At 37.1% G+C, this 26790-nt stretch overlaps 1 protein-coding gene across 2 annotated transcripts in view; it reads left to right on the top strand.

Moving 5' to 3' along the window:
- CHN2 (chimerin 2) overlaps positions 1-26790 on the top strand; it is a 165784-nt gene that overhangs the window by 71662 nt on the left and 67332 nt on the right. The window contains exons 4-6 of one of the 2 annotated variants that reach the window (XM_072412470.1): positions 5330-5361; positions 10456-10569; positions 12740-13025. In XM_072412470.1, coding sequence (XP_072268571.1) covers positions 5330-5361; positions 10456-10569; positions 12740-13025 — 432 coding nt within the window. Of the gene's footprint in view, positions 1-5329; positions 5366-10455; positions 10570-12739; positions 13026-26790 lie in introns of both variants that reach the window. The other variant, XM_072412471.1, reaches the window with a different exon arrangement.

Here is a 26790-nt window from a genome sequence, read left to right as displayed (position 1 = left end):
AATTTGTTAAAGTGGAACAGCAGCAAATAAAAACACAGCTCATAAAATGTGTTTTAAGGCAGAACTGTATAAACAAATTAGAGATTGTAACTAAAATTGCAAGCCAGCAGACAAAGTCCCTTCTCTAACAAACCAAACTTACCTGGCAGTGTTCTATTATAATGAATACTGAGCTGCACATGCACATCTCATTGTACGATCCCAACATAGCTGACTGAATAAACATCTGCACTGGTGCGGGGGAGCTACCTAATTCTGATCTGGCAAAAAGGATAGGTGATGATCCAAAAACCCAGAGGAGGACGGGTTAAAGATATCAGTGTCTGTGAGACAGCAAGGAGGATTGAGTTTTTAAAACTATTGCAAAGGGACATTGCCTGACCCTTCTGCAATAAAAAAAACTGCATGCTCACAATTTTTGTTTTTGACCTTCCTATTTAAAGTTTAGCTAAGTTTTTGATGGCTAAATATCAGTTTTAATATTAGTTTTAATAGTTCAGTTCACAGTAGTATATGCAATAGTTTAGTTCACAGTTCAATTACAAATATTTAATAAGAACAAAACTTTCCTTACTGCTCTTGGACGAGAATCTGACGTGTACCGAGGTCGTCCGACGACAGAAGATGAACGACTGCAATAAAAGTGAAGGGAGGAGAATGCAGCAGGGTGCCGCTCCGTCGTTCTCTTCCCTCCCCTCTCCATAGAACAAAACGGTGCTGTATGTACAGAGCTTGTTCATTCATCTTTTAGTCGTTGGCCGTTGGAAACGATCATGAATGAGTTTCCAGCAACAATAATCGAGCTGTGTACATAGCCTTAGTTCTTCTTAGTTCTTCTTATTTCAAATTATTGCAAATATGTGATAGAGATCTTTATATCTGATCACATTTTTTTTAAATACACTCACCTGTCCCCCATTCCATCACAGGCACCCCCATTTTTTTACCCTTCTTTTCTGGACTCCGACCTTTGGCCATCTTGATTGGCCGATGATGTAACTCCTGTGCATTTACATGGGGGTTTATTTTTTGCTGGAAGATCCCAACATGATACAATGAGCTGCACATGCAGTTCAGCATACAATTTATTTTTAAAAGAAGACAGTGATCAGTCAGGTATTGCCTGTCCCTTCTGCAATAATGGACCTAATTGCAATTTTTTTTTTTTGCAGGACTATAGTCCCGCTTTAAGATGCACAAAATAATTTAATATTTTTCTGTTAACTTTTCAAATATCACACTTGACACATTAGTAGATTCACCATTCTACTGAAATCATTCACTAGGTGTAATACACAATTACAAAACCAATAGCAACTAGCATGTAATATTAATCAGTCTTGCATGGAATTGCAAATCCCTATTCATGTGCAATTGAATAAACAAGATTCTACAACATACTATAGCTTACTATATATTCCTTCTTTATATTTAGCCATCCTCTTAGGGATTATTTGCTCGTGATTTCAGTATCAGACTTGAGCTGTGTAACTCTGGCCTAATGAGGTGACTTCCAGCAGGTAGTTAATTCTCTAAGTACCAAAAGATTAAAATTGCCCATGTAGCCCTGGAAGAAATGTGTCAGGGTCTGATGGCTCGACATGGTTGTCACTATTCTGCTTTCTGGGGGAAAAAAATCTGACACAGCAACTACAACAGAACACTATTGCCTTTTATCGCATTCACTGTCAGGATTTAGCTTTCACTGGCTCAGGGAAGTCAGGAGAAGGAATGATGGAAGCTGACTATTGAAGCTGATTACTTTTCACATTGCTTTTTGCCTTTCTTAATAAGACTGCCAGGTTTTGTCTGCACTAAATAAAGTTGGCAAGCTGCAGCCAGTCAGCAGAATAGCAGTGTATTGGATATACTGGTAAAAGCTGGAAGGAATAATGTGCCTTTCCACTTGTAATTGTAGCCTTTTTCATAAGATGATGTAGATTGGCATGCAATTGGACTGATATAATAGGCAGAGACTGTTTTACTGGTTTGACAATAAAAAATGCATTTTTGTAACTTGGAGTTGAAGGGAATCATACTTAGGAAATATTAAGGCTGTTTTCATACCTGCAATGGAAAATGATGTGATAGGTCTTTCCCAGGGCATAGCAAACTGCTTTTGTGCACCCAGGAGTGGCAAACCACACCAAACCAAAGTTACAACCATGTCAAATCATTTTTTTTTTAATGCTAACAGGTGGCCAAAAGGGACTTGTAACTTTCTGGAACTACACTGTGATCTGCCTCAGCCACATGCCAAGAAATAATTCCCAACCCCTCCCATTAATTTAAATAGGAGCAGCTGTGACTGCGTTTGAACCCGGTGCAGAACGGTTTGGTTTACGCTTTCTGTCTTAAATGGCCCTAAGTGTACCAATCTCTTCTTAAAGATACTTGAATTTAAATATGCCTATTCAAGATTACCCAACAGCTTTAATATTTTCTGTCCCCAAACAAATATGCAGATAAGAAACTCTAAATTCAGTCAAACTCCCCTATCATATGCTCGTTCCAAGCCAGTAAATTAGTACAATATTATAACCAAGCAACTGGCATTCTGAAGAAGGTTAGTAATAAAAGCTCCAATTTCTTCAGTTCTGGCTTTCTTTGAAATGTGCCCGTCACCAATATAGATGGTCAACGAAATGAAAAAAAATCAACTTTTGTAGGCAAATAGCATGCAAACTGCACTGACTTGAAATTGAGCCAATCAAACTAAGCTGCAGAGTTTGCATACAAAAGTTGAATCTATTTGCAACTCATTGACCATTTCTAATCATCGGCGTACAAGAGCTGGTTAGACCTGCCTGGGTGGTATATATAATATTGCAAGATTCCCAAGACTGATTATGAGGACTGACTAGGTTTTCATGAATGACAAAAATAAGGTTTCAGGAAGTTGTAAAGAAAGAACAGAATATTTCTGATGAGAAATGACAAGAGTGTCACATATGTTTGATGTTCTACTGTAGGGCACATTACCCAGGTAAAAAAGCCCCTTAGAACTTGTAGGAAAAAGGTCAAATTCTGGCAGGTCCTGGCTGCTTAACAGATTGAGATGATGGAGAGAGGGTGACTGGTTCTATGGATTAAAATTATTGTTGCTGTTTTCCATTTTTATTAATTTTAATATTAGAGGAATGTGGGAATTGCCAGTGCTAACTTTGTTTCAAATATAGAGGTCAGAATACTGACCTACAAGAAGTGTTCAGAATGAGAATACAGACTTTTCAGACCAGAGGTATAGCTGGGCGTTGGTGAAGCTGGCATGTGGCAGTGGTAATGAGCAAAATGAGCTTACAACTAAGGCACTCATGTCACACACAGAGCCACTCCATCAGCTGCATGGCACCTCCAATTTACTATAGAAAACTCATCCGCTTCCCCTCCAGCACCCCCGTATTGTGATTGGTGAGTGAGAGAGAGCTTTTCCTAACATTCTCACCATCAAGGGCATTTGGCCATGTCTCCAGTATTTGCTGCTCAGTAGTGTCCACTGCAGATAACTGGCTGCTCTGCAAAGGTTGTAAGAGGCATCTCCATATGGCCACCAAGGGGAGAGAAGACTGCAGCATGGGGGTGGTGAGTTAGGGTTCTGTGTCTGGCTTTGGAGGGGGGGGGGTAATATTATGGGGTAGGGGGTCCCTGGGTGACCATCTCTCTCAGATATATTCTGCACAGTGAACCTGATTTATTAAAGCTCACCAATACTGGAAAGGATATACTTTCCTCATCGAACCTGGGTTATCCAGCAAACCTGGAATGGATCTGGTCCAGGATTCCAATCGTTTGCCTACAAATAGCAAATGATTTTTAAGAAATCCATTCCGGGTTTGCTGGATCACCCAAGCTCACCGAAAGTGTATCTTCTCCAGCCTTAGAGAACTTTACACATGAAATATATATACACACACACACACCCTCACACACATATATATGTGTGTGTGTATAAACTTCCCAGTGTGGAGTCCATGTGACTTACCCCTCCATAAAAGCATTGGGCCATACTCTGTAGCAGCATGGAGCTTACATGGGCTTTAAACTCCAGGTTCACAAAGAGTAACAGAGGAGTAGTCCTTTTCTTTTCCTGTAACTGGACAGTAAACAGATAAGCAGCAGACTGTTGCATTCAACTCTCTGTAATAATACTTCCTCCTCCTGTTAGTTCCTTCATTGCATTGCATATAGGAGAATACAAAAAGCTGAAGCAAAGAGAATCCTATTTATTACACTGCAAGCCGTTAATTTATTTGTTATTGAATTCAGAGCTGAATTAATTTGAATCTTTAGATTCTTTCTTAGTTCAGCTTTAAAAGTCAAGCCAGGAATCTACCATGCAGGTAACAAGAAAGGAAAATCTCGTAGCAGTAATTTATACAATATTGGTGTATCGCCTGACACAATGTACCTTATAAAGAACATACTGTTCATGCAGACGGCTTTGGAAATATTAAAGAAAATTTTTCACAAGCAATTTCAGACTGATTTCTAGTAATAAAAAGTCCCAATAAACAGGGCAGAGGGTAATTGTAGCATGATTTATTTTTAGATTTCCTATTTTTTAGGGGTGTCCCTATGGGCATAAATTATTAAAGCTCTCCAAGCCTGGAGAGGATATATTTTCATCAGTGAAGCTGGGTGAACCAGCAAACCTGGACTGAATTTCTTCCAAGTCATTTGCTATTTGCTAGCAAATGTTTTAAATCCTGGGCCAGATCCATTCCAGATTTTCTGATCATTTTAAGTTTTATTTTGGAATCGACTTGGAAGATTCCCACAAGGGAGTCTTTGGGCCTGATTTATTAAAGCTCCCCAAGTCAGTGAACCTGGGTGATCCAGCAAACCTGGAATAGATTATTTCAAAGTCATTTGCTAGCAAATGTTTTAAATCCTGGACCAGATCCATTCTAGGTTTGCTGAATCACCCAGCTTCACTGATGAAAGTGTATCCTCTGCAGCCCTGGAGAACTTTATTAAATCAGACCCTTTGATGGAATGGTCGCTTCCAAGTTTTTTAAGTACAGCCTGAAGAATGATCTCACAAGTCACAAGCCTAAGGGCCATCAACACAGGTCTTAAACCAGCTTCCTAGACAACATTCCAACAAATGTTTTCATGCTGTACCCTATTATAATATAAACTGTTGGTTTTACATTGTATGGAGCAGTTATTGTTTTTTTTTTTTTTGTGATTCAAATTTGGTCAAAAGAATCTGGACAAAGCCGGACGATTTTAATAAAGAATATTCTTGTTTGTAATGCAATTGACATTATTTTACATAGTCATTAAGAAGGTTACATTTTTTTTTTATGTTTCTTTTTTAATACAGGTGGTGAAAAGACCAAAGCATTATGGAAGGGAGTACGTAAGCAATTGGCATTTTTTTCTCTTATAATGTTATAATTTTTACAGGCTGATAAAAAAAAAAAAAAATACCATATTTTTCGCCATATAAGACGCACCCAATTTTAAAGGAGGAAAATCTAGAAAAAAAAGATTCTGAAAGATTATTCCCCTTCTGATCACTCATGTGCCATTCATACCGGTAGTCCCCTTCTGATCACTCATGTGCCATTCAAATTCCCTTTCTGATCACTCTGTGCCTTTCAAATTCCCTTTCTGATCACTCTGTGTCATTCAAAATTCCCTTCTGATCACTCTGTGTCATTCAAATTCCCCTTCTGATCACTCTGTGCTTTTTTTCCACTGTACGGCAGTTAGGACAGGGAACAGCAGGTGGCGCTGTGCCGGCTTCTTTCGCTCTGCTTTACAGACAGGAGAAGACACAATGCTGGCAGAGGAGAGAAGAGACACACGCTGCATGCAGCCAGAGACACACGCAGGATCGGGTATCGGGTGAGTATATTATTTTAATTATTTTATAACACATTTGTCNTATAGGACGCACTAACTTTTCCCCCCCAGTTTTGGGGAAGAAAAAGTGCGTCTTATACGGCAAAAAATACGGTAAATACATTGCATAGGGATTTTTTGAGTACCATGCTTGAGGGCTTATTTGTCAGGTAATTTGACAGGTAATTTCTGGTGTGATTGCTGCTTACTAGGTGCCCAGTTTAAACATTAGGGGCTCTGACATTCCCCTAAACATTCCCTCATGGGAAACACATGGACCTGAGGAATTCCCATGATGAGATATTTTCGGATGTCTGATTTCCTGTTTTATAAATAGAGCACTAGGTGTCTTGTGGCTGCAAGAAATCGTAGAAAGTGGCTGACAGGCATTATAAATCCCCTGAAAAATGATAAAGAAGCATTTGTCCAGCCATGTGGTTGTCTTGCACAAGGTGTAAGAGAGATATAGGAAGCATGAACATTATTTGTTTTTACTTTCTCACAAACCCTTTCAACCCTACCAAACCTCCTTTCAACCATTAGAAACACTTAGAATGTTTGAAAAGCATTCCCATTAGGTCTGTCCAAGCTTAACAGGAGAAATGACTACAAGACTACATAAAGGGCCTGATTTTTTATTTTTTCCACATTTCATCAGTGAAGCTGGGTGATCCTGCAAACCTGGAATGGATTTCTTAAAAATTCAATTGGTATTTACTAGCAAAATAGTGGATCAAATAAACCAGATCCATTCCATGTTTGCTGAATCACCCAGCTTCACTGATGAAAGTGTATCTTCTCCAGCCTTGGGGAGCTTTAATAAATCAGGCCCTATATGTCTCAGAACCATAATTCAATTGCAACACAAATGCAACTTCCACAAATAGGCAATAAAAAAAGCCTCTTTAACGATTCACGTTCACTTCCATTATAATGGGAGGCTTTATTTTTTCATTGGTGGTTCTTAAATAGCGAGTCACTAAAAAAACTGAATATTCAACTACTCTTTAAGTGAATGAGCCTTATAATAATAATATTATTATTAAACAATATTTATATAGCGCCAACATATTACACAGTGCTGTAAATTAAATAGGGGTTATCTCATATTACATATTTGCAAAGTTTGTACCTTACCTATTTGTTCTCATGTGAACACAAACATAGTAAAAAAATAAATGACTTTATGCATTGTTGATGCTTTTTGTAAAACTGTTCTTAGTCTCATGATGTTGATAACAATCATCAGTAGTTGATCAGATCTTCCTGAAACTGAAACCACTTTTTCATAATAATCTGGTTGAGCTCTGCTATTTGTGCTGCCCTAAGCTCCATGACAGCTGGCTATTTCCTATAATAGTTATGATTATCTCCATAGGCTTATGATTTCCATAGAAACTGTACTTTTCTAAAATGATGTTCATTCTGATAAAATGTTTTTACAAGATAGTGTTATTTTCTGTTATTCTTGTAAATGTCAGTTAAAATGTAACCCTGCTTAAAAGATAAGCCCATAAAAAGTACTTTTCTTCTTTCTTTCTTTAATGCTGAGCCTCGGGCAGATTTTAAGACACATTAATGCAGCACTGTATTGATTGATACATATCTTTCTTTAATATAAGTACCTGAATATAACTTGGTGTCATCCTCCTGCAATTCCCTGAGATAGGACTGGAAGAAAAAGAAAAGCAAGATGTCCTGCAGCACTCATGTGTTAGCAAGGAGCATGGCTCTGAGAACATGCGATTAGCTCATCAGTCTGCTGCTTCTCCATTGACTATCCAATCACAGGTTTCAGAAATGACAAGACCTGCAATTGTTTTTAGCTGCAGCAGGAAACAAATCAGGTCTAATGCCTAGCAGACAGTTGTGTTGTAAATAGATGGAAAAAATAAAAATCATTTGCCAAGTCTGAAATTCAGCTTTAAGTGGACATTTTTCTTTGGATAACTGAAGAGTATTTTTGAAAGAAATGCTGCACAGACATTTGATCTGCATGTAAGGATTGTTTCCCAGTAGTATCTAAACTGCTATAACATTAAATTTCCTTTATGGTAAATGGAGAGGAGCAGAGGGGACTCCACTAGGGGGTGCTATGTACATAAAGCTATTATATAGTAAAAGAAATACTCGTATACATATATACATATGTTGTATTTCAGTTCTTACTGTGTGTGGTCTACAAATAGGCAATGTCTCTGCCTATTTTCTTGACAATGCTTTTTGCTGAATTTCCAAAAACATATCTTCAATTTTTTTTATAGTTGAACTTTAAACTTTAAAGGTTGTGTATATAAGGCCCTGACATTTATATTTTTTCCCCTGTCTGTTTTCCTGTAAAATTAATCTGGAGCTCCTCTGCACCTGCTGATACCAATGATTTTTATCATCTGCCCTTTTTATTGATTCCACATGGGATTCTCTGGCACCTAGACAGACAAATGTAATATTCACTGCAATGGAATTCCCAGACAAGAGTGTTTGTACCCGGAATTTACTGTGGGAGTGCTAGGTTAAATCTAAACTCCAGTTAACTGCTATATACACAGTTTAGGGATATTCACTATATATATATATATATATATATATATATATACTGTAGTTGTAATTTTATTGTGGTTCTGCATATTCTATATCGTTTCGTGTCATGTGTTTTTTTCTCCAGCCTGATCACACTTGGAATAAAGGAGATAGAACATACTGGCAAGCTCCTCCTGTGTTTTTCTCCTCTTCTATATGCAATTCAAATACTTGTAATTGGTACACTTTTACAGTCTAACACCGTGAACATAAAGTAAGGAGAAAGAGCAAAATGATAGCCTCATTAATGTGCTGCTGCTCCTTTATTGTCAATTCAGTAAGTTTGAGTCAGGTCGTTCACCAGAGTATACAACTCAACTCTACCGGAGATCCAAAACCTGGCTGTAGTATCTGGTAGGGAGGACAGCATCACAGCAGTAACAGGTGTGTTTTAGCCGTTTGCTTGGAATTCAGCTTTAAAGCTCTCTTTAATGACTTTAATGTTAGCAAGATTTTCTAAAATTTCACATTCTATGTGCTCATTTTTTAAGCCAGCTTCTCTTTCTTACATGGGGAAAGAAGAATATCCTTTAGGTTGATATGGTCGATGAAAGTATGTTTTAACAAAATACAAATCTCATAATACCACTACAACAGGTGCTAAAAGCAACCAATAATAAAACATCGGACTATTCAGAAGTGGTCTTCTATGAGTCATTATTTAAATCTTCTTGAACATCTATGTAAAGAAGTTACAGTCCAGTGTTTAATAAGGAATAAAAATAATAGGTGCTATTTTTTGGTGGAGATGGACCAACACATTTAGCCATGTTTGTAGTTAAGAAATACAGAAATGTCATCTCTCCACCCTTACCTGTGATTGAACCTGTGGGACCTTTTGTATGCTTATTTTTGGACATTGGCATGCACCACACCTAATTGACTCTAAGGCCCTGATTTATTAAAGTTCTCCAAGGCTGGAGAGGATACACTTTCATCAGTGAAGCTGGGTGATCCAGCAAACCTGGAATGGATCTGGCCCAGGATTGAAAACGTTTGCTAACAAATAGCTTGATTTTAGGAAATCCATTCCACAGTTGCTCAATTACTCGTCTTCACTGATGAAAGTGTATTCTCTCCAGCCTTGGGGAACTTTAATAAATCAGGGCTTAAGTCCTCCACCATCTCTTCCAGTCTGAATGTTGCTGTACCAGGGATTAAAAAAGACTGATATCATTTTAAATTCATGTACTTACCTTAGTTGCATTTATAAAAATGCATTTTATGATGTATTTATAAATACAGAGCTGAATTAATTTGTTTAATTTTTACTCTCAGGTTTATTTAAACCAAATGACCAGGCAAAGGTAAAGCAGAACCACTTGTTTGTTGGTTTCTACTTGTCAGAAGTAATTGTTTCTGGGTGACTGAGTTCTCCTTTTTGTGGTCTCTATTGAACTTTTATTGTGTTACCTCTGTAGAGGTGAAAACAGGAAAAGAGCCACAATGCAAACTCGTAGCTCGCATTTATTTCACTATTCGCTATTGAGAATATAAAGGGTTGAATGATGTTTGTTCCATAAATGCACAACATCTCCTGGTTTTATTCTCAATGCAGATTTATTAAGGCATTCTGCTTCCTGACTCATTCATGTACAAGAATTACATTGGTCTCGGCTACAATAGAAAGGACGTAGAGCTCCTTTGAGACATCGCTAACCACTTTACCTTTCAGTGTCGGAATACAGAAGTATAGTTGCCAGTACTATAAAATAATATCCGGGGACAGTTCACTGTTCAGCTGGTTATGTCAGCATGTCACGCACAGTTGTGTCTCAGAACACATGATAGTAATAAATATGTTTTTTTCTGATGTGTAACTAGGGACTTTTACATTCTATTGATGCCCCTCCCAAAAAAATTATTCCGGTTGTACCCCATTCTGGATACTTTTTCAGACTTAGGTGCTCACTTGTATCTATATAGTTTTTATGATTTCATGTTCAATCAGATTGTCCTATAGGTTATACAGTTTTAGATAATGTTAAAAACACATTCTCATTGTATGTCTGTATTCATCAGGTTTCATGGCATGATTTCTCGGGAAGATGCAGATGCGTTGCTGTGCTGTGCAGAAGGAGCATACCTCATTAGGGAGAGTCAGAGGCAGCCTGGCTGTTATACACTGGCCTTAAGGTAGTTGTTGTGGTGTGTGGGGCTAAGGAGCTGACAACCAAGTGTATGTTTTTGTTTTCATTACATGATAATTTTATTCCAGCAATTAATATTTAGGCTTTGTTCACACTGTTCTAAATGCATTGCAGCATGCATGCTAACATATCTGTGTAGGTGTGAATGGGCAGTATATATAGTTTCCTTTTCCTTTTCACACCTAACTGCAGTTCATAGATATAAGCCAACCACATAGAAAAGGATAGAATTTCCTTTCTATATTATTTTCTATTTTTATACAGAAAAATGCATACAAGTGTAAATAGGTCCCCCTAGGGTTTTAAATAACCCCTATATCCATATAGGTTGGTGTGTAGTGGGTGAAACTACAAGTAAGGTTAAACTCACTTATGGTACGAGGTAAACTTGCTTAATCAATCGTTGGTGTGTAGTGGGTGAAACTACAAGTAAGGTTAAACTCACTTATGGTACAAGTTAAACTTGCTTAATCAATCATTGGTGTGTAATGGATGACTATACTCCACATTTTATCATTGGTGAGTATAGAGTAGGGGCGAGATGTCCACAGCCAGGAGAATGTATAGTCATCCACTACACACCAACACCCTTACCATAAGTGAGTTTACCCTTGTAGTTTCACCCACTGCACACCAACAATTGAACAACTGCATGCAAATAGCTTTATTTGTTACCTACAAGTCAAAAATACAGGGACATTTGGAAGTAGATACTACACAGTACCCAGAGACTTCACTTAGAAGTTGTTGACGCCTCCAGTTGTCATCAATACTCCACACGCTGTAACCAAACACTCTTTAAACAGAATCAAAAGATTACTATAGTTCCAAACCACCCACCTACAGATTCCCAAACCTGTTGTTCTCTTACATATACTCCTTACAAATCAACACCCTTTATTTTTCTCTATACCTCCTGTATATGATAACTAAAACAACCAATAAACAAGGGAGCATTCCTTACTACCTGAGATATTTAGGATAATACGTCTCCTTTTTTACAGTGCTACAATACACTTAGACCTGTAGTCAATACCACTGGGATGACCTGGTATAAATATTCCTAAATGTCTTTCTCTTATACCATTCATCATGATTGTTCTATCATTCTGATCTCAAAAATACCCTAAAAAAGCCTCAGGGCGAAACATGTCGGTATTGAGTTATCTCTTAACACTGATATCGATGTGAGAATGTAAACACTGTATTACAGACGTTATGTAATATTTGTATGAATAACTTACTGTTTGCTCAACTAGCAGAGTAGGCCCATATCAGTAATAGGGCTACGTTATTATTTAATTTAAACACAGGTTGTTCAAAATGTATGCCTACTAAAAGCCTGTCTTTTGCCTTACTCCTTCCCCCTCTAAATTGTACTGTCAGAAACCAGGCTAGGCAATAGCAACACGTGTTCACTATCTTTGAAATTGAGGCTACTGCAAAATGAGGCAGCATGGTGGCTCAGGGGTTAGCACTCCGGCCTTTGCAGCGCTAGGTCCTAGGTTCGAATCCCAGCCAGGACACTATCTGCATGGAGTTTGCAGGTTCTCCCTGTGTCTGTGTGGGTTTCCTCCGGGTACTCCAGTTTCCTCCCACATCCCAAAAACATGCAATAGGATTAATTGTTTTCCATTTAAAAAAAATTAGGTTTATTGGCTTACCCCCAAATTGACCTTAGACACTGTTCATGACATATCACTATGGTAGGGACATTAGATTGTGAGCTCCTTTGAGGGGCAGTTAGTGGCATGACTATTGACTTTGTACAGCGCTGCGTAATATGAGGGTGCTATATAAATACTGTATAATAATAATAATATTTGAAAAAAAGTAATGGAAAATGTGTAGGCTTTAGCTGTACATTAAAAAGAAATAGAGGAATGTTTTGGTTAGACTACAAAATTCTCAAATTCTACACCACAAACCAAAATTCAAAATCATGATTAATATAATATGTCTTCTCCAGATCAGCCTAAACCTAACCAGACCCCCAAGTTATCTGCATAATAAGAAAGCTATGGTGATTTTTACCATTCCACAACTAGGGTCTGTATAAAGAATACTGACACCAGCCAGGCTAATTGTTGTGCTTCAGTTTACCTCCAATGATCCTTTATACTTCATCTCTAAAAAAATTCATTTTGTCCTTTCAGGTTCGGTCACCAAACACTGAACTACAGACTTTTCTATGATGGCAAGCACTTTGTTGGAGAGAAGAGGTTTGAGTCTATACATGACTTAGTAACTGATGGCCTTATAACCTTGTACATAGAAACTAAAGCTGCAGAATATATTGCAAAAATGACAACCAACCCCATTTATGAACATATTGGATACACATCCCTGCTCAAGGAAAAAGTCACCAGAAGACTCAGTAGAACGAAGAGTGAACCCAAGAGATCCCACGTGTCACATGAAGGAAATGCTCCTGTGGAAAAGGTGGGTAGATATTTTAATTCTGCTCATTAATCACAGAAATGTAGTTCAAGCCATTATGTAGCTGCATATACTGCAGTTATGAATAATTAACAATTTAGTTATTAAGGTTTTTTATTAACTTGTAGAAACCAATTAGAAATAAACTATCATCAGCTTTATGACTGAAAGCATGCCTTGAATTTCAGCTTAACTTCTTTGGTTGGTACAGTGTGAATACTCATTGTTGAACCCTGTGGATGCCAGGATTATTCCCCCTGCATCCTCTTTACATAAAGATGGTGAAACCAGGCCGCCCTCATGATGAAGGTACCTCTGCGTTGTCCTAGTAAAGTCACATGTTATTGCTGTCTGCATATGGCAGTGACTGGGGAAGTGGTTAAAGATGGGGAGGTGGGCTTTTTAGAAACAGTCTAAATTTGCAAATCAGGAATTGCACAGTGTAATCTGATTGGACTACACATTTTATGGGGAAAGTGGGAGTATGTTTGAAACACTTAAAACAGAACTAAAGTGAAAAATTCAACAATAAACCAATGTCACTGGAGATTTTCTCGATTTTGTCAAGTGCTGGACCTTTTCTCGATTTTGTCCAGCGCTGTCCTGGAATTCTTCTTCGTCCCAGCATGGAGGAAGCGCCAGGCACCGCCATCTTGGGGCTTCTTCTTGCTACATCACCTGATTTTGCACTGTGCAGGTGCGAGATCGGGTGAGATAGCCTGCTGAAAAGGGAGGAAAAAAAGAGAGCCGATCTCACTGCACATCCCCTTAGTGAAGGAAATTTTCCTCTTCTGAGCAGTTAAGAGCCTCCTGGGATGTGTGACGTAGGTATACCCGAAAGCTCTGCTTTGATCAAGACAGAAAGGGGAGGTGTTGCACGGTAAAAAAAAAAAAGATTCAAATTTTTTACATAAATGGGTTGTCTACACAAATTTTGAGTTTAGGTCGTCTTTAATGAAGCAGATTATAAAAGTATCACTATGTTTACATGCTTGGGGAAAAAAAAGATTATTGGAATAAAAAGTACATTTTAAAAACCAAAAAATGTAGCCACAAACTTGGGAAAAATAGCAAGAACCAAAGCTAACATTAAACCACATCACCTTGTTAGTAAATGCACACTAGCTTGTTTATTTCTTTCTAGCTGAGCATAGTTGTGTTTTCCCTGAACTAAGTAGGGCTGGAGGCAGGTTCCAGTGTTTTTGTAAAAGTATAAAAAAATAGTTTTTGCAGATAAATAAATTATTGGATAGAAAGATCAAACAGTCACATGCCCTACAGAATTTGATGTGAACATTGTGGCTAGAATAATAATTTCTGCACTGCAATACATTGTAGAGTCGCTGGAGATTACAAAGAAGCAGGTTAGCTACAGTATAGAAAGAATGAATCTTTAACTTTTAACTTTTCAGGAATTGCATGAAATGAACAGAGATAGGCAAGATTAAACTTTAACAGTTAGTGATCTCCAATGATTACATAAGTGCATCGTCACATATACATGACCATTTTTGTCTCTTCATTTTATTAAGGTGGCTTTGTTATTATCACATCTTATCTACAGTTACAGTACAGATATAGGGAAGATAATATAAATGTAGCAATGTTTACACTGACTCAGATGGCACAACAGCTTGGTATCCCAAGATGTACAACACATCAGCCTTTTGTAGAATAAGTAGTGATGGTTCTTGCGTGTGGCTATAATATCAGTCACATCCTTTCCTTAAATAATATGGAACATATTTTGCTATGAGCTAGAATCAAGAGAAATAAAAAAAAGATCTTATATATCCTAGCACACATGCCTGTTATACCACATTTTACATGGTGGAATCAGAATATATTGTGTGACTGCTATTATTTTCATTTAGCACGCTATCAGTGTAGACACTTCCATAGCTACCTTTAAAAGCTAACACTTGCAGTGTTAATGTGATTTAGTTAAACATGACTTGGTGAAATACCACAGTTCACAGATTTCACAGGCAATTTGAGTTCATACTTGTCTGACCTTCAATGGCATACAAATTAGTAAGCACCTCAGTCACCGCTGAGCTCCTCTTCCCCGTGGGAAGGTTAAAGTCAGTATTTTTTATGGAGGAAAATAATAAGTAACAGCTCATGAAATGTTACTGTAATGACTGTTTTGCCTGGAATATCAGCCGCTGATAGGAAGTGTCTATTGTTGTAATTAAAGCATTAGGTGCAGTAGATGTACTTGGTGAATGTCAGGCTTGAGTCATTTAATTAGTATGGGGAACCGGGGAATATAGCTGTGTGTACTGAAAATGGTACAGAATATTGTTCATTGTAGTTGATGGACGGCAGTACTGCCACTCGAGGTTTAATTTCAAGATATTTATAGAGTTGCATATGCTGTGTGTAGTGTGAGCTACCAAGAGACTTGAATTTGCCTACAGAATCAATAGAGGTAATTTACTACATTTTAATCTTTGCTTAGGGAATGTGGTGAGAATTTACAACCAATCAAGGAATCTAAAAATCTACACACCATTGTATGGTTGAAGTTGGCAGAGCTTCACATCCTTGACTAGGCAAAGTAAATTACCATTCACCACCATCACCATACCATCAACACCATTGTGTCTTTTTCTGTGGGTTTCCGGGTCATTGTGGATAAGAAATTGTACTTCTTGAACATTGAAGCCTATAAACCACATATATGTGTTAGATGATTCTCGCCTTAGACAAGCAAGAGTCATCTGACATATGCACAGTATTCTCCTGGCGTCATTCATCAACCCACTGCAGAAAATTGATGAACTACTGATCGAGAAAAAACACTGTGCATTGTAATGGAAGATGGCACTCGTTTGTCTTCCCCCTCCCTTCCCCATTGAACAGAACAGCCTTGTGTGTGCAGTGCGACTAAATTAATTTGTCACTGGAAACGAACATGAAGGATCTTTTCCAGCAACAATCCTCTGATGTCTCTCGGACATGATTATGGGGCTTTAGAATGGATAGTACTGAATCGGAAATATACACAAGGAACCTACAGGGGAAGGATTACGAACTTGTGTGCCAGTTTTCTGGTTGAGGCTTTGGTCCTGATTTATTAAAGCTCTCCAAGGCTGTAGAGGATATACTTTCATCAGTGAAGCTGGGTGATCCAGCAAACCTGGAATGGATCTGGTCCAGGATTCAAAATATTTACTAGAAAATAGCAAATGACTTTAAATAAATCCATTCCACGTTTGTTGGAACACTGTGTATCCTCTCCAGCCTTGGAGAGCTTTAATAAATCAGGCCCTTTGACTCTAAAGCCTAAGGGAGAACATGGACAGTCCTGCTGGTGGTCCCCCAACACACCAAAAATATTGTTTCTGCCCAGTGGTCACCAGTGGCAGGATCACAAGTATTGCATGTGTCTAAACAGCAGAGAGATATTTTGCCATTGCCTGTGACTGTATTATAATGATAAATTTACATTGATAATAACTATACTTAAGGGGTTACCTGAAATTAAATACATTCTTTAAAATAGGTATCTGGAAAACTTCTATTTAGTGCAGCATTTAAACAGAGTGACCAGAAGATGCACAAAGTGTAGTTTTTCTAATAAAAAAAGTCTTTCCTTTGTTAAATTCTGATTAACTTCTAGTGTTCTCAAGCTAATCTTTATTAATTCTTTCTTCTACCTTCTTAGTTTTATTTCACAAACTTTAAATTTTGTATTCTGTTTTAACATTTATTTTCATTTGGTATTGTTTAACAATAAATGCATATACGTAAAAAAAAATAAAACGAAAAAAAAACTTTTCCATTAGCTCCTTAAGTAGCACTTTGTTCAGAAAGCAATATATGCACTGTCTCTGTGTTAGGGGTTTTTGTTGAACAAATAGACTTATGGATATATATTTAAAAATGGTTCTGGGGCTTAAATCGTTAAAACCAAATTATCAATGATACTAAAGTAAAGTGAAATTACATCACCCAACAGTGAATGTCTGTTAGGTTCAGATACCCACAAATTAACACAGTGCTGACCTCTAGTGGTTTTTTGGTTAGATTGCATTGCATTGAGAAGTAGCAATTCCTTTTTACCTTTTCTAGACTGCTGATTCTTTCTAGCACTTTATATGGCACAGTAAGCCTGGCATATGACTTGAAAGAACTGTGATGTACGTTTGTTATATACATACACTAATGTTGGTTTAGGTTGGAGTTTTTAGTGAGTAGGCCAACACTTTTCGAAAGTGGCATAATCTGCATGAGAAATGTGTGGACCAATGAACAGCCAATTAAAATTCCAGCTGATGGGTCTCTGAACTGATAGCAGAGTAAAAGATAAAATCCTTTCCTTTCCCTTAGTTATATGCCTCCCCCAGTGGCAGATGTAGCCAGCAGTGGGCCCCTGTGCAGAACAGATTTGGGGTCCTCCTGCTTAACTGACTTGGGGCCCCTGTGATGGTGGTTGCCGCTGTGGAGCGTGTGGGACCCTCGTGCACACTTTGCACCTTCTAATGTCCACCCGTCTCATTGTTAACCATCAAGAATTACAAGCAGAGTTCATGTGATCAGTACAATGCACTGTACCTACAAGAAGCCTCTATAGCTGCTTATGTAATACAAGGCCAGACAGAAAGCAGAGTATAAGGTCAGTTTTAGGAGTGTAAATGAAGCGTGAAATTCTGAACACAGGCCAGGCATTCCTGGGAAATGGAGTACAATGGAAATCCTGTGTCATTCATGTTCTTTACACAGGTGTCACCCAGTCCACTCCTTGTAGTAGTGAATAGAGGGAGGTGCTCCGCAAGTCCTATGATAAGTCGGTGTGTATATACTGTAAACTCTGTGAACTTTTTATTTAAACATTCCAAGGTAGTCCTGAATTATACATCATGGTACACACTCATGACATGGCTTTTCTTTGTCCTGCCTAGACTGCTTTATCATTTCTTTTGTGTGGTGAGAATTGTCATTATTTTCTATTATGCAATCCAGCATCATGCACTATGTATAGACTTACACAGGGACGTTAGGTGAACATTGTACTGGATAGACAAATCCCAAATAATCACCTGTTATCGGAAGACATACAACTCAGTGGTACCTCTAAACCTGAACTCCAGCTTCAGGAAAAACTTTACCTACCTTTCTAGCTGCTACCAATTTCCTGCAGCTACTCCCTGCTGCATTATCTTTACCAGGGGGATAACAGTGAAAATAAAAATTGGACATAACCTGTGCAATATGTGTTGTAACTGCTACTTGTAGTCTCCACATTTGGCAGGGTGACAAGTCATAAAAACACTTGGGACACTGATACCAACCATTGTCACCCTATAACGGAAAATTCCCACCCAATGACTTTTATGGCATGGTCACTAGGTACTATTTGTTTTTTTGTTTTTTAATGTATTCTGAAACAATTCGAAAAAAACATAAGAAAAAAGACGACATTTTTTACACTTGGATAAAATTTGAAATCTTTAAAGAGAAAAAAAGGCTTATAATAATAAATATGTACAGTATACCCTTAAAAAAACATAAAACCTGCTTTTTTATTAACCCCCCCCCCCAAAAAAAAAAAAAATCACATAATGTTATAATATATTAGGAGGATCATAAACAAAATCCTAAAATTATACCAAGAAGTTACTTCAAATGATTGTTTTATTTCTCGCTTTCATCTCCCTTGGCAGCATGGAGGCCTCCACCCAATCCATCTGAAATACAAATGTAAAACTGTCTTAAAAAAGCTGTAACAAGGGAGGTTCTGATGAAATCCATGTTTGTAGAATCGTTTTTTTGCCCACCAAAAATATTATTGAGAGTAGCTTCCTATATCCCTTATTATCCAAGCAATATAGTTACTATTTTTTAATGAAAGTTGAATAATGGAAAATATTGTTAAATATTATGTTATGGTAATACTGACTTAGTGGATCTAACATTGCATTATTTATAGCCACACATTTTTTGAAGACATTTTGATCAGGGCATGAATTGTATCCACTGGCATTAAGGATCTGCATATCTGCAAAGGTTAAAAGATATTTATGGGGACTAACTGAACACATATTTTGAAATATAACAGGAAGAATAAATGTATCAATAAGACAAAAACACATTAAACAACATAATTCAAGCAACATCCCTGACCCTTATTGTTAGTTTGCAGATAGGTACTTGCTGAAGTTGGGTCTGTTATATTTGCAGTTACCAAATATATAAATTCTGACATAGGTACCAGATTTAAGGTAGCTTAAAATAAACACAAATTAAATGCATAGAGCACTGATATATATATTTATCTAAAAGCTTAAAAAATATTTTTATATAACAATGTTTTTTGGAAACCTGTAAATACTGAGAAGAGGGTAACTATGGAAACTACTTAATTAGAATTCCAGAGGTATCCTGAAGTTGCATTCTGATCCCTCATTGATTTTGTAAGCCACAAAGTTTCAGGTTGTATTTATTGTAGATATGGTTAGTAAACTGAACATGTAGAAACACTAAGAGAAGCCCGGTATAACATCAGATCATGAGTGTGCAGGTTTTGGTGTCTTCTTGGTCTCTTCTATAAATGTATTTGGCCCGTCATTGGTTGAAAGGAGGGGGTGAGCATTCTACTCAGGTGTCGTCAATTTTGTTTCTTACAAGGATTGGGGCTTACTGAGAAGTTTTGTGATTTTGCTGAAAAATAATGTGTGTGGGTTGTAGGATTTGAGTGAAGTTTGATTGGATCTAAGCAGATTGTAAAGAATAAATATACTTTTAAAGTACATTACGAGTATGGTAGGACTGGAGGTGAGGTTGCAGAATGGTTATTACTTTCTCACAACAGCATATTGAATTTATATAGCCTGAGCATCATCAGTTAGTGCTAGTTTCAAATATTAATGTGAACAACCCGAAAAGTGGTACATGACAGTAAATGCATACAAAGTGGCCAGCAGTTGCCCAGTTTGCCCATCCTCTCTACCACCACACCAGCCTACCAAAGCCATCTCACTCTATCTATAACATTGTTGCAGAGAACTCCAATCTGGGCCAACAGAGGTATTCTAAAGATGGCATGTAGGTTTCTGGCTCCTCTCTATATGGTCCCAAGCACCATGTAATAATGCAAGAAGGCATCTTTTTTTATAACATTAGATTGTATGTACTGTATAGATGTAGTATATTTCAGGCATTGGCAAACTTTTTTTTACATTTAGTGTGAGTTTACAAGCATTACATAACCAATCTGCCACCAAACAATAGTGTGCCAAAGACCTCATTTCAGTCTGCAGTTCTTACGATTTAAGACCTCAGGGCAAGTCCAGTTACTTTACAACCAGACCTTAGATCAGCCCCAATCCTGCATCAGTAACCAGGGGTTTTACATTTATACATTTGTAGCTTGTGATTCCACCAGCAGGAATCCAGGTTTTTGGAGTTTTTATGTAACAATGCCAAAAGTCACGAACAGGCCATTAAAAAAAAGTGACAGGCCTCATGAAGGTGAGTGGACTACAGATAAAGAGTGGTATGCCAGGTTTTGTTATTAGCAGCCCATTGAGCCATAAATTACAGCCTATGGTAATGGCACTGTACTGTAGGAAGATAGGTTTGTCTACAACCTCTGGTGGGCTCATCAGAACCTTTGTGAACTATATATTGATCTCCTGAATGGCACTGAAAATTTAATCACTCGTTTACCATGGCATGTATGCCTTAGGTTTCCTATATCTGGTCTACTTTCAAGTCAAAGTAGAAACATTTTTTATCTATCCTTTGGCCCTGTGCTATGGAGTGTTTGGCGCTTGTGTCTTCTAAGGGTTATGTGGGGAAACCTCTACGTTCTGCACATTACATAAAATATGATTATTCTAAGAATTGTTGTAAAGAGGTTAATTCAATTGAGAATAATCGTGATCTCTGCATACTGGAAGCTTAAATGACAGAATAAATGCAGAATTGAATAATGAATGGGAACATTGTACATGATAAAATGTAATAGGCAGGGACTCAATGTTCTCTGTAAATATATTAAAGCATTGTTTTAATCATAGTTAAGAAAAAGTATTTCAATGGAATCACAACCCCCATAAATGTGGTGCACCATAGTCTAATTTATGCACACGGAATTCTATTGAAGATCAACCAATCTGTAACCACAAAAACATCCTGGCTCTTTTCTGAAACATTTCTGATATCAGATTTATTGTGTTAATGTCTAAAAAGTAAATAGTTTAATTGAGTATTGTTTTCTCAGAACTTTACAAAGAATTCTATAAACTTTTGCCATCTTTGATCATCGTGTGTGTCTGTTACATTTTACTTCTTTGCCCAGCTGTTTTACCTAATGGTATTTTTTGACTACAACAATGTAAAAACTAAATGTTATGAGGCAGCCAAAAGTCAATGTAACTCAACTTTTAGGAAAACAGGTGTCCTAGGTCAGACTTCATGGAGCAGTCCTTCTTGCCATTTGTATTTTAACTTGCAGGGCCACATCCTAATTTTAAGTCATACTGCTGTAGTCACACAAGCAGTAATTTGGAAAAACCGCGAGAAAATAAATAGGGGGGTAGCATTTTGGGGAGGCCTTATACATTACAGGAATGCCACTATACCAGAAGGCCATGTCTGAATATTTTGTCCATTTTAGAATTATATAAATCAATTGCAAATTTAACAGGGAACAATGGTTTGTGATAATGACCATTGTTTGCAGGCATTTTTGGGAGATTAGATGTGTGAATTATATTACATATATCTTACAAGAACCAAAATGTAAGCCAAACTTATAACTTTACACGTTATGAATGATTGACTAACACTTTCTTTGTGTGTACCATTTTCAATAAGGCGAGCAGGATGTCCTAGATAGATGAATTTTTATAACTAGGGCCATTTTTATTTGCGGCAGGCAAGGTTTATCTATTCTTCAAATATGGCTACGTACACACGTACAATAATTGTCGTTGGAAAGAATCTTTCACAATCTTTTCCAACGACAAACAACTGCACAATGCATGAACGAGTGCTGTACATACAGCCATACCTATCCCACTGGCTGTGTCTTCCAGGTGTCTACATAACTGCAATTATAAGCAGATTTTGATAGCAGAAACTACCAGAAAACTGTAATGGAGCCAATCACCAACAATTTTCTTTCCACAATGTAAAATGAAATAAACTGTTCATGGGAAGTTGCCTTGATTCTTCGGTATTTTGTAGAGTAAAAGTTTATTGAAATTGCCCAATTTTTTCTATTTTATGATTTTTATTAAGAATTTTAAATATCCAAAACAGATCAAATACGGAATGAAGGAAACCCCAAAATTAAACCACCAAACCAAACCCAAAACATATTATAAACATCAATAATAAAACAAGGGTACAAAGGAAAGTCAAATTAGAAATGGACAAACCTACAGAACCACTATAGCTGGGGCAATCCCCCATGGAGGTAATAAAAGCAATGTGACAAACAACGTTGTAAAGCATCAACTACATTGGGGCACAACCACCTAAATTTTTTTTCATACAAAATATATAACATAAAAAACTGGTCATACATGTGACAGTATTAAACCAGTTTCAATGATTTTCCATCCACTGGGAAATGCACGCACAGTCACAAGTAATTAAACTTAGCAATCTACCACTCACAAGTGCAGCCAAAATTCAGTCGTAAGTCAAAACTGCACAATAAACTCACAGCCACAATACACTTTAAAAGATCAGTTTGTAAAAAAGAAGAAATTAAAACTATTTCTACCACAAGAGGTCCTTCTGTGCTGAGCCAATGCTGATCACATCTGTGAAGCCATTCCTTTCTGTATTGCTATACCTAACACAGCTTTCAAACTCATTTTCAGGAAACTTTTTTTTCAACACTGGAAATTCAGCAAATTCAGCCACAGCAATGAAATATCATATGAATATTAAAAAGCAGATTAGGTTACATTCTGTATAAAGGGTAGCCCTGTGTGTGGGTTAGTGCGTAGAAAACTATCCTTTTGTTCTTGGAGTTGATTTTCGCAGGGGAAGCTGATCCTTAAATAAAGGAGAGTTTTTGTTCCTGTATTTGCACATCATATTTATGTTAGCATGGCATTAAGTAATCAGCTTCTTGCTGTGTGCACAACCTGGTAAAGTGCCATGTTGGTTATGGTTAGATCAGATCAGTGGAAACTATGAAACTTTAGCACAGTGTATTTTACTGTTGAAGCTACAATTTTAGTTTTTGTGTAGATTTAAGTTATTTTATATAATTTAAGGAAAAACTGTAATGGTTTTGAGTTTTACAGTACAGGTAGTCCCCGACATACGGACAACTCCTAGATATGAACAGGGCTTCCCTGCTCGCTCATGCAGGATGGAGGCTTGATGGGGGGGGGGAGCAGTTTGCATAACTTGCAGAAGAAATCTTTTGCTAAACACAGCTGAGGTTGTGGGTGATCTTAAGAGCTCAGCTGATCTGTAACATCTTGTAACTCTTAATGACCAAGACAAACTCTGTAGTTGTTTCTTTTTGCCAAGCACAACTTACTCCAGAAGTTAATGAATGTCTTGGCTCCATATTTTTTTTTGCTTTGTTTGTGATTAACTCACAGTGAGGATATTATACAGTAACTGACATCACGCTATCTAATATTATGTTGAGACAAACATCTGTCCTAATTCCATTTATTAAAATAATGTACCTGTTCCGTCTTACATACAAACTCAACTTAAAAACAAACATACAGTCCCTATCTCATTTATAATCTGGGGACTACCTTTATATAATTTTTTATATACAATATATAAGGAGAGTAGGGAGTCCTTTCAGACTCTGGGCCTGATCTGTTGAAGCTCTTCAAGGCTGAAGAGAACATACTTTCATCCGTGAAGCTGGGTGATCCAGCAAACCTGGAATGGATTTCCTAAAAGTAATTTGCTATTTGTTAGCAAATGTTTTCAATTATAGACCAGATCCATTCCAGGTTTGCTGGATCACCCAGCATCACTGATGAAAGTGTATTCTGTGCAGCCTTGGAGAGCTTTAAAAAAAATCAGCCCCTCTGTCTTTCTCTGAAGACTTTTGAGCCACTGTTCTGACTTCCCTTGGGTGTAGTTGAATTCTATACAGAGTTTTTCATATTTTAGTTAGGTCTTTACCTGTTGGAAATGAGAATGCATAATATTTTTATTTGCATACTTTATCGTAATATAAAGAATGGTATTTATTATAAGATTAGGAACAAGTGTCAGCAGGACAGCAATTATTTTTGTAAATTATAACTGATTAGTTACATTTTGTTGAGCTGAGAACCATGTAGAATCCTCTAAAATGATGGGTGGTTTAAAACTGATGGCCAGACTTTGTAAAATACAGATGAGACTAATGTCTAGCAAACACTTTCTGTGCACATTAAGCAGCAAATTCTTTGTAAATGGACCCTGATAATATATAACAAATGAAAAAAATTGCCCCCAAAAAAGGATATACATTGCACAAATAAGAAGGCGAACCTCCTAGAGACATCATTAACTGCATTAGGGTATGAATAAGGTTTAGGAGGGCAGTGTATTTAATGAGACAAGACCAAGGACATGGAGACATGAACACTAATTAGCAGAAGGAAAGTTCAATAATAAACCTAGAAAGTTCTTTATTTTTCTAAAAAAAGAAGTAAAAAAATCAACAGTAAATTAACTGTTTGAATAAAACTTTGAACAAACAGCTCTATTCAGAAAAACAAAAGGAAATTTTTCAACACCACTCAACATTTGAGCTATAAAAAATAGCTGTTACTTTATACATGTTTTATATAAAATTGGAACTTAAAGGTCCCCGCACATATCTGCAGCAAAGTGCCCAAACACCCGGATGTGATTGGTCAGAGCTCCATAACTTGGTGTCAAAGTTTGCCTCACATCCTTGTTTGACTCCCTGGGCTATGGGAAAGTGTGGCAGGCAGGATGGAGGGGCATGTAAGAAAGTAGCGGAGATTTGCTCAATCAGGGCAGTTTGGAGTATGAGTATAGTACTGGGAGTGGGGTGGGGAACAGGCAGTAGTGGTTGATACTGCAGGCTGGTGCCAGTATATACAGACAGTTATGGGTACAAACCTAGTAGCAGTTTTTTTCTTAAATGAGTTATTTAAAGCGTCAGAGTCCAGATGAATCCTATATCTTAAGTAAATGGTAACTGTGGGTCTGCAAACATCTTTCCTTAAAAAAAAACAACTTTCTGTATTGGTCAGTCATATGTCCAATTCTGAGGCATTAGCCATTTGGTTTTTGTGGATGGGGAACATAATAGTTCAGGCACAACTTTTGATTGGTCAGTTTTAAACAAATGGTTTTTAAATAGACTTAGAGACCACATGACCTGGGTCTCACACAGAATATATCCAGAGGGAGCCTGGCCATTCATTCTTAGCAAGATAAGCCTTTAGGACCCAAAGCTATTATTTTTTGATGATTTAGCCATATTGTTTTATCTAAATTTTTCTAAATTTTATCTGTTATCCAAGCTGATAAAAAAGAACTGTAAAACATGTATTAATATAAAAATGTTTGAGTAAAGTGACATATAATTCTAATAATTACACAGTGTTGGCTGTCTAATACTGGTGACATTTTTACAGTAAAGGAAAAGGGATGACCACATAATCAACCTTGGATGTTTACAGTCTATAAATAGGCTGGTGCAGGTCCTAGACCAGGCAATTTTGTCAGGGCTAATTTTAGGGTAGTTGGAGAGTTGCTCAGGGTCCATACCTTCTCCGTGATCACAATTGCCTCATGGAATCAGGAAGGATTTTTTTCCCTATTGAAGCAAGTTGTACCAGGGTTTTTTTGCCTTCCTCTGTACCAACTATGTCCATAGGGTTTTTTATCTGGGATGTGTTTATTTCCCTGGGGGTTGAACTTGATGGACATATGTCTTTTTTCAACCTAACCTACTTTGTAACTATGTAACTATGTAATTGATAGAAATTCAAAGTGTGCATAGCACTAGAATGCTGCGCATTTAAGCTCACCCCACCCACACATATTCCTTCATATTTATATTTATATTTTTTATGTTATATATTTATATATTTTTATATTATATATTTATATTTTTTATTTTCAGTATAGGACCACTTTTTGGAGGTGCGATTATATTGACAGTGTATAGCAAGAGAGGCACAATCTACTTCATATGTTCATTACTATGTAAGCCTTTGTTTTGGCAACACTGCATCAAAGGAATAAGCTAAATGCATTATCTGTACATAATCTGAAAAGATCTTGAGGGTTGTTAAGCACTTTATCCTCTTTCTAATGAAGCAGAACTGCTCCTAGCTGTTTCTTGTGTTTCTCTCCATGGGAAGATGTCAGAGATTCAAAGTGAAATATGTAAGAACAGCTTCTGAACTAAAATAGCCCATGAAAAATCGTAATAAAATGACTCAATTACTCACAGGAATTTTTTAATAATATATCAGCTGGAAAGTCGAAAAAAAATTAAAAACATGTAGAGGGAGTTTTTTCAGGGCCTTTATGTAGATCCTTTAAAAAGCGTATGTTCTTCCTTAGGTTAGCATGGGTTTTCCTCTTGGTACTTCCTACCAAAATATAGGAAAACGTTCTAAATTCCTAAATGATAGGTTAATTGCCCAACACCTCAAATTAGGCCCTAGACCAGCCATTCCTAATCAGTTTGGAATTTTAAAAGGGTAATGTATGGAACCCCTGCCAGGCCAGAAGTGACCCTAATTCCAAATGTAGCTATTTATCTAGTTTATGTGCTATAGTCATCCAG

This window comes from Pyxicephalus adspersus, chromosome 5, assembly GCF_032062135.1.
Source record: "Pyxicephalus adspersus chromosome 5, UCB_Pads_2.0, whole genome shotgun sequence".
NCBI classification, from domain to species: Eukaryota; Metazoa; Chordata; class Amphibia; order Anura; family Pyxicephalidae; genus Pyxicephalus; species Pyxicephalus adspersus.
Note: the sequence above shows the minus strand (reverse complement) of the source record. Positions and strands in the feature narration are given on the sequence as shown.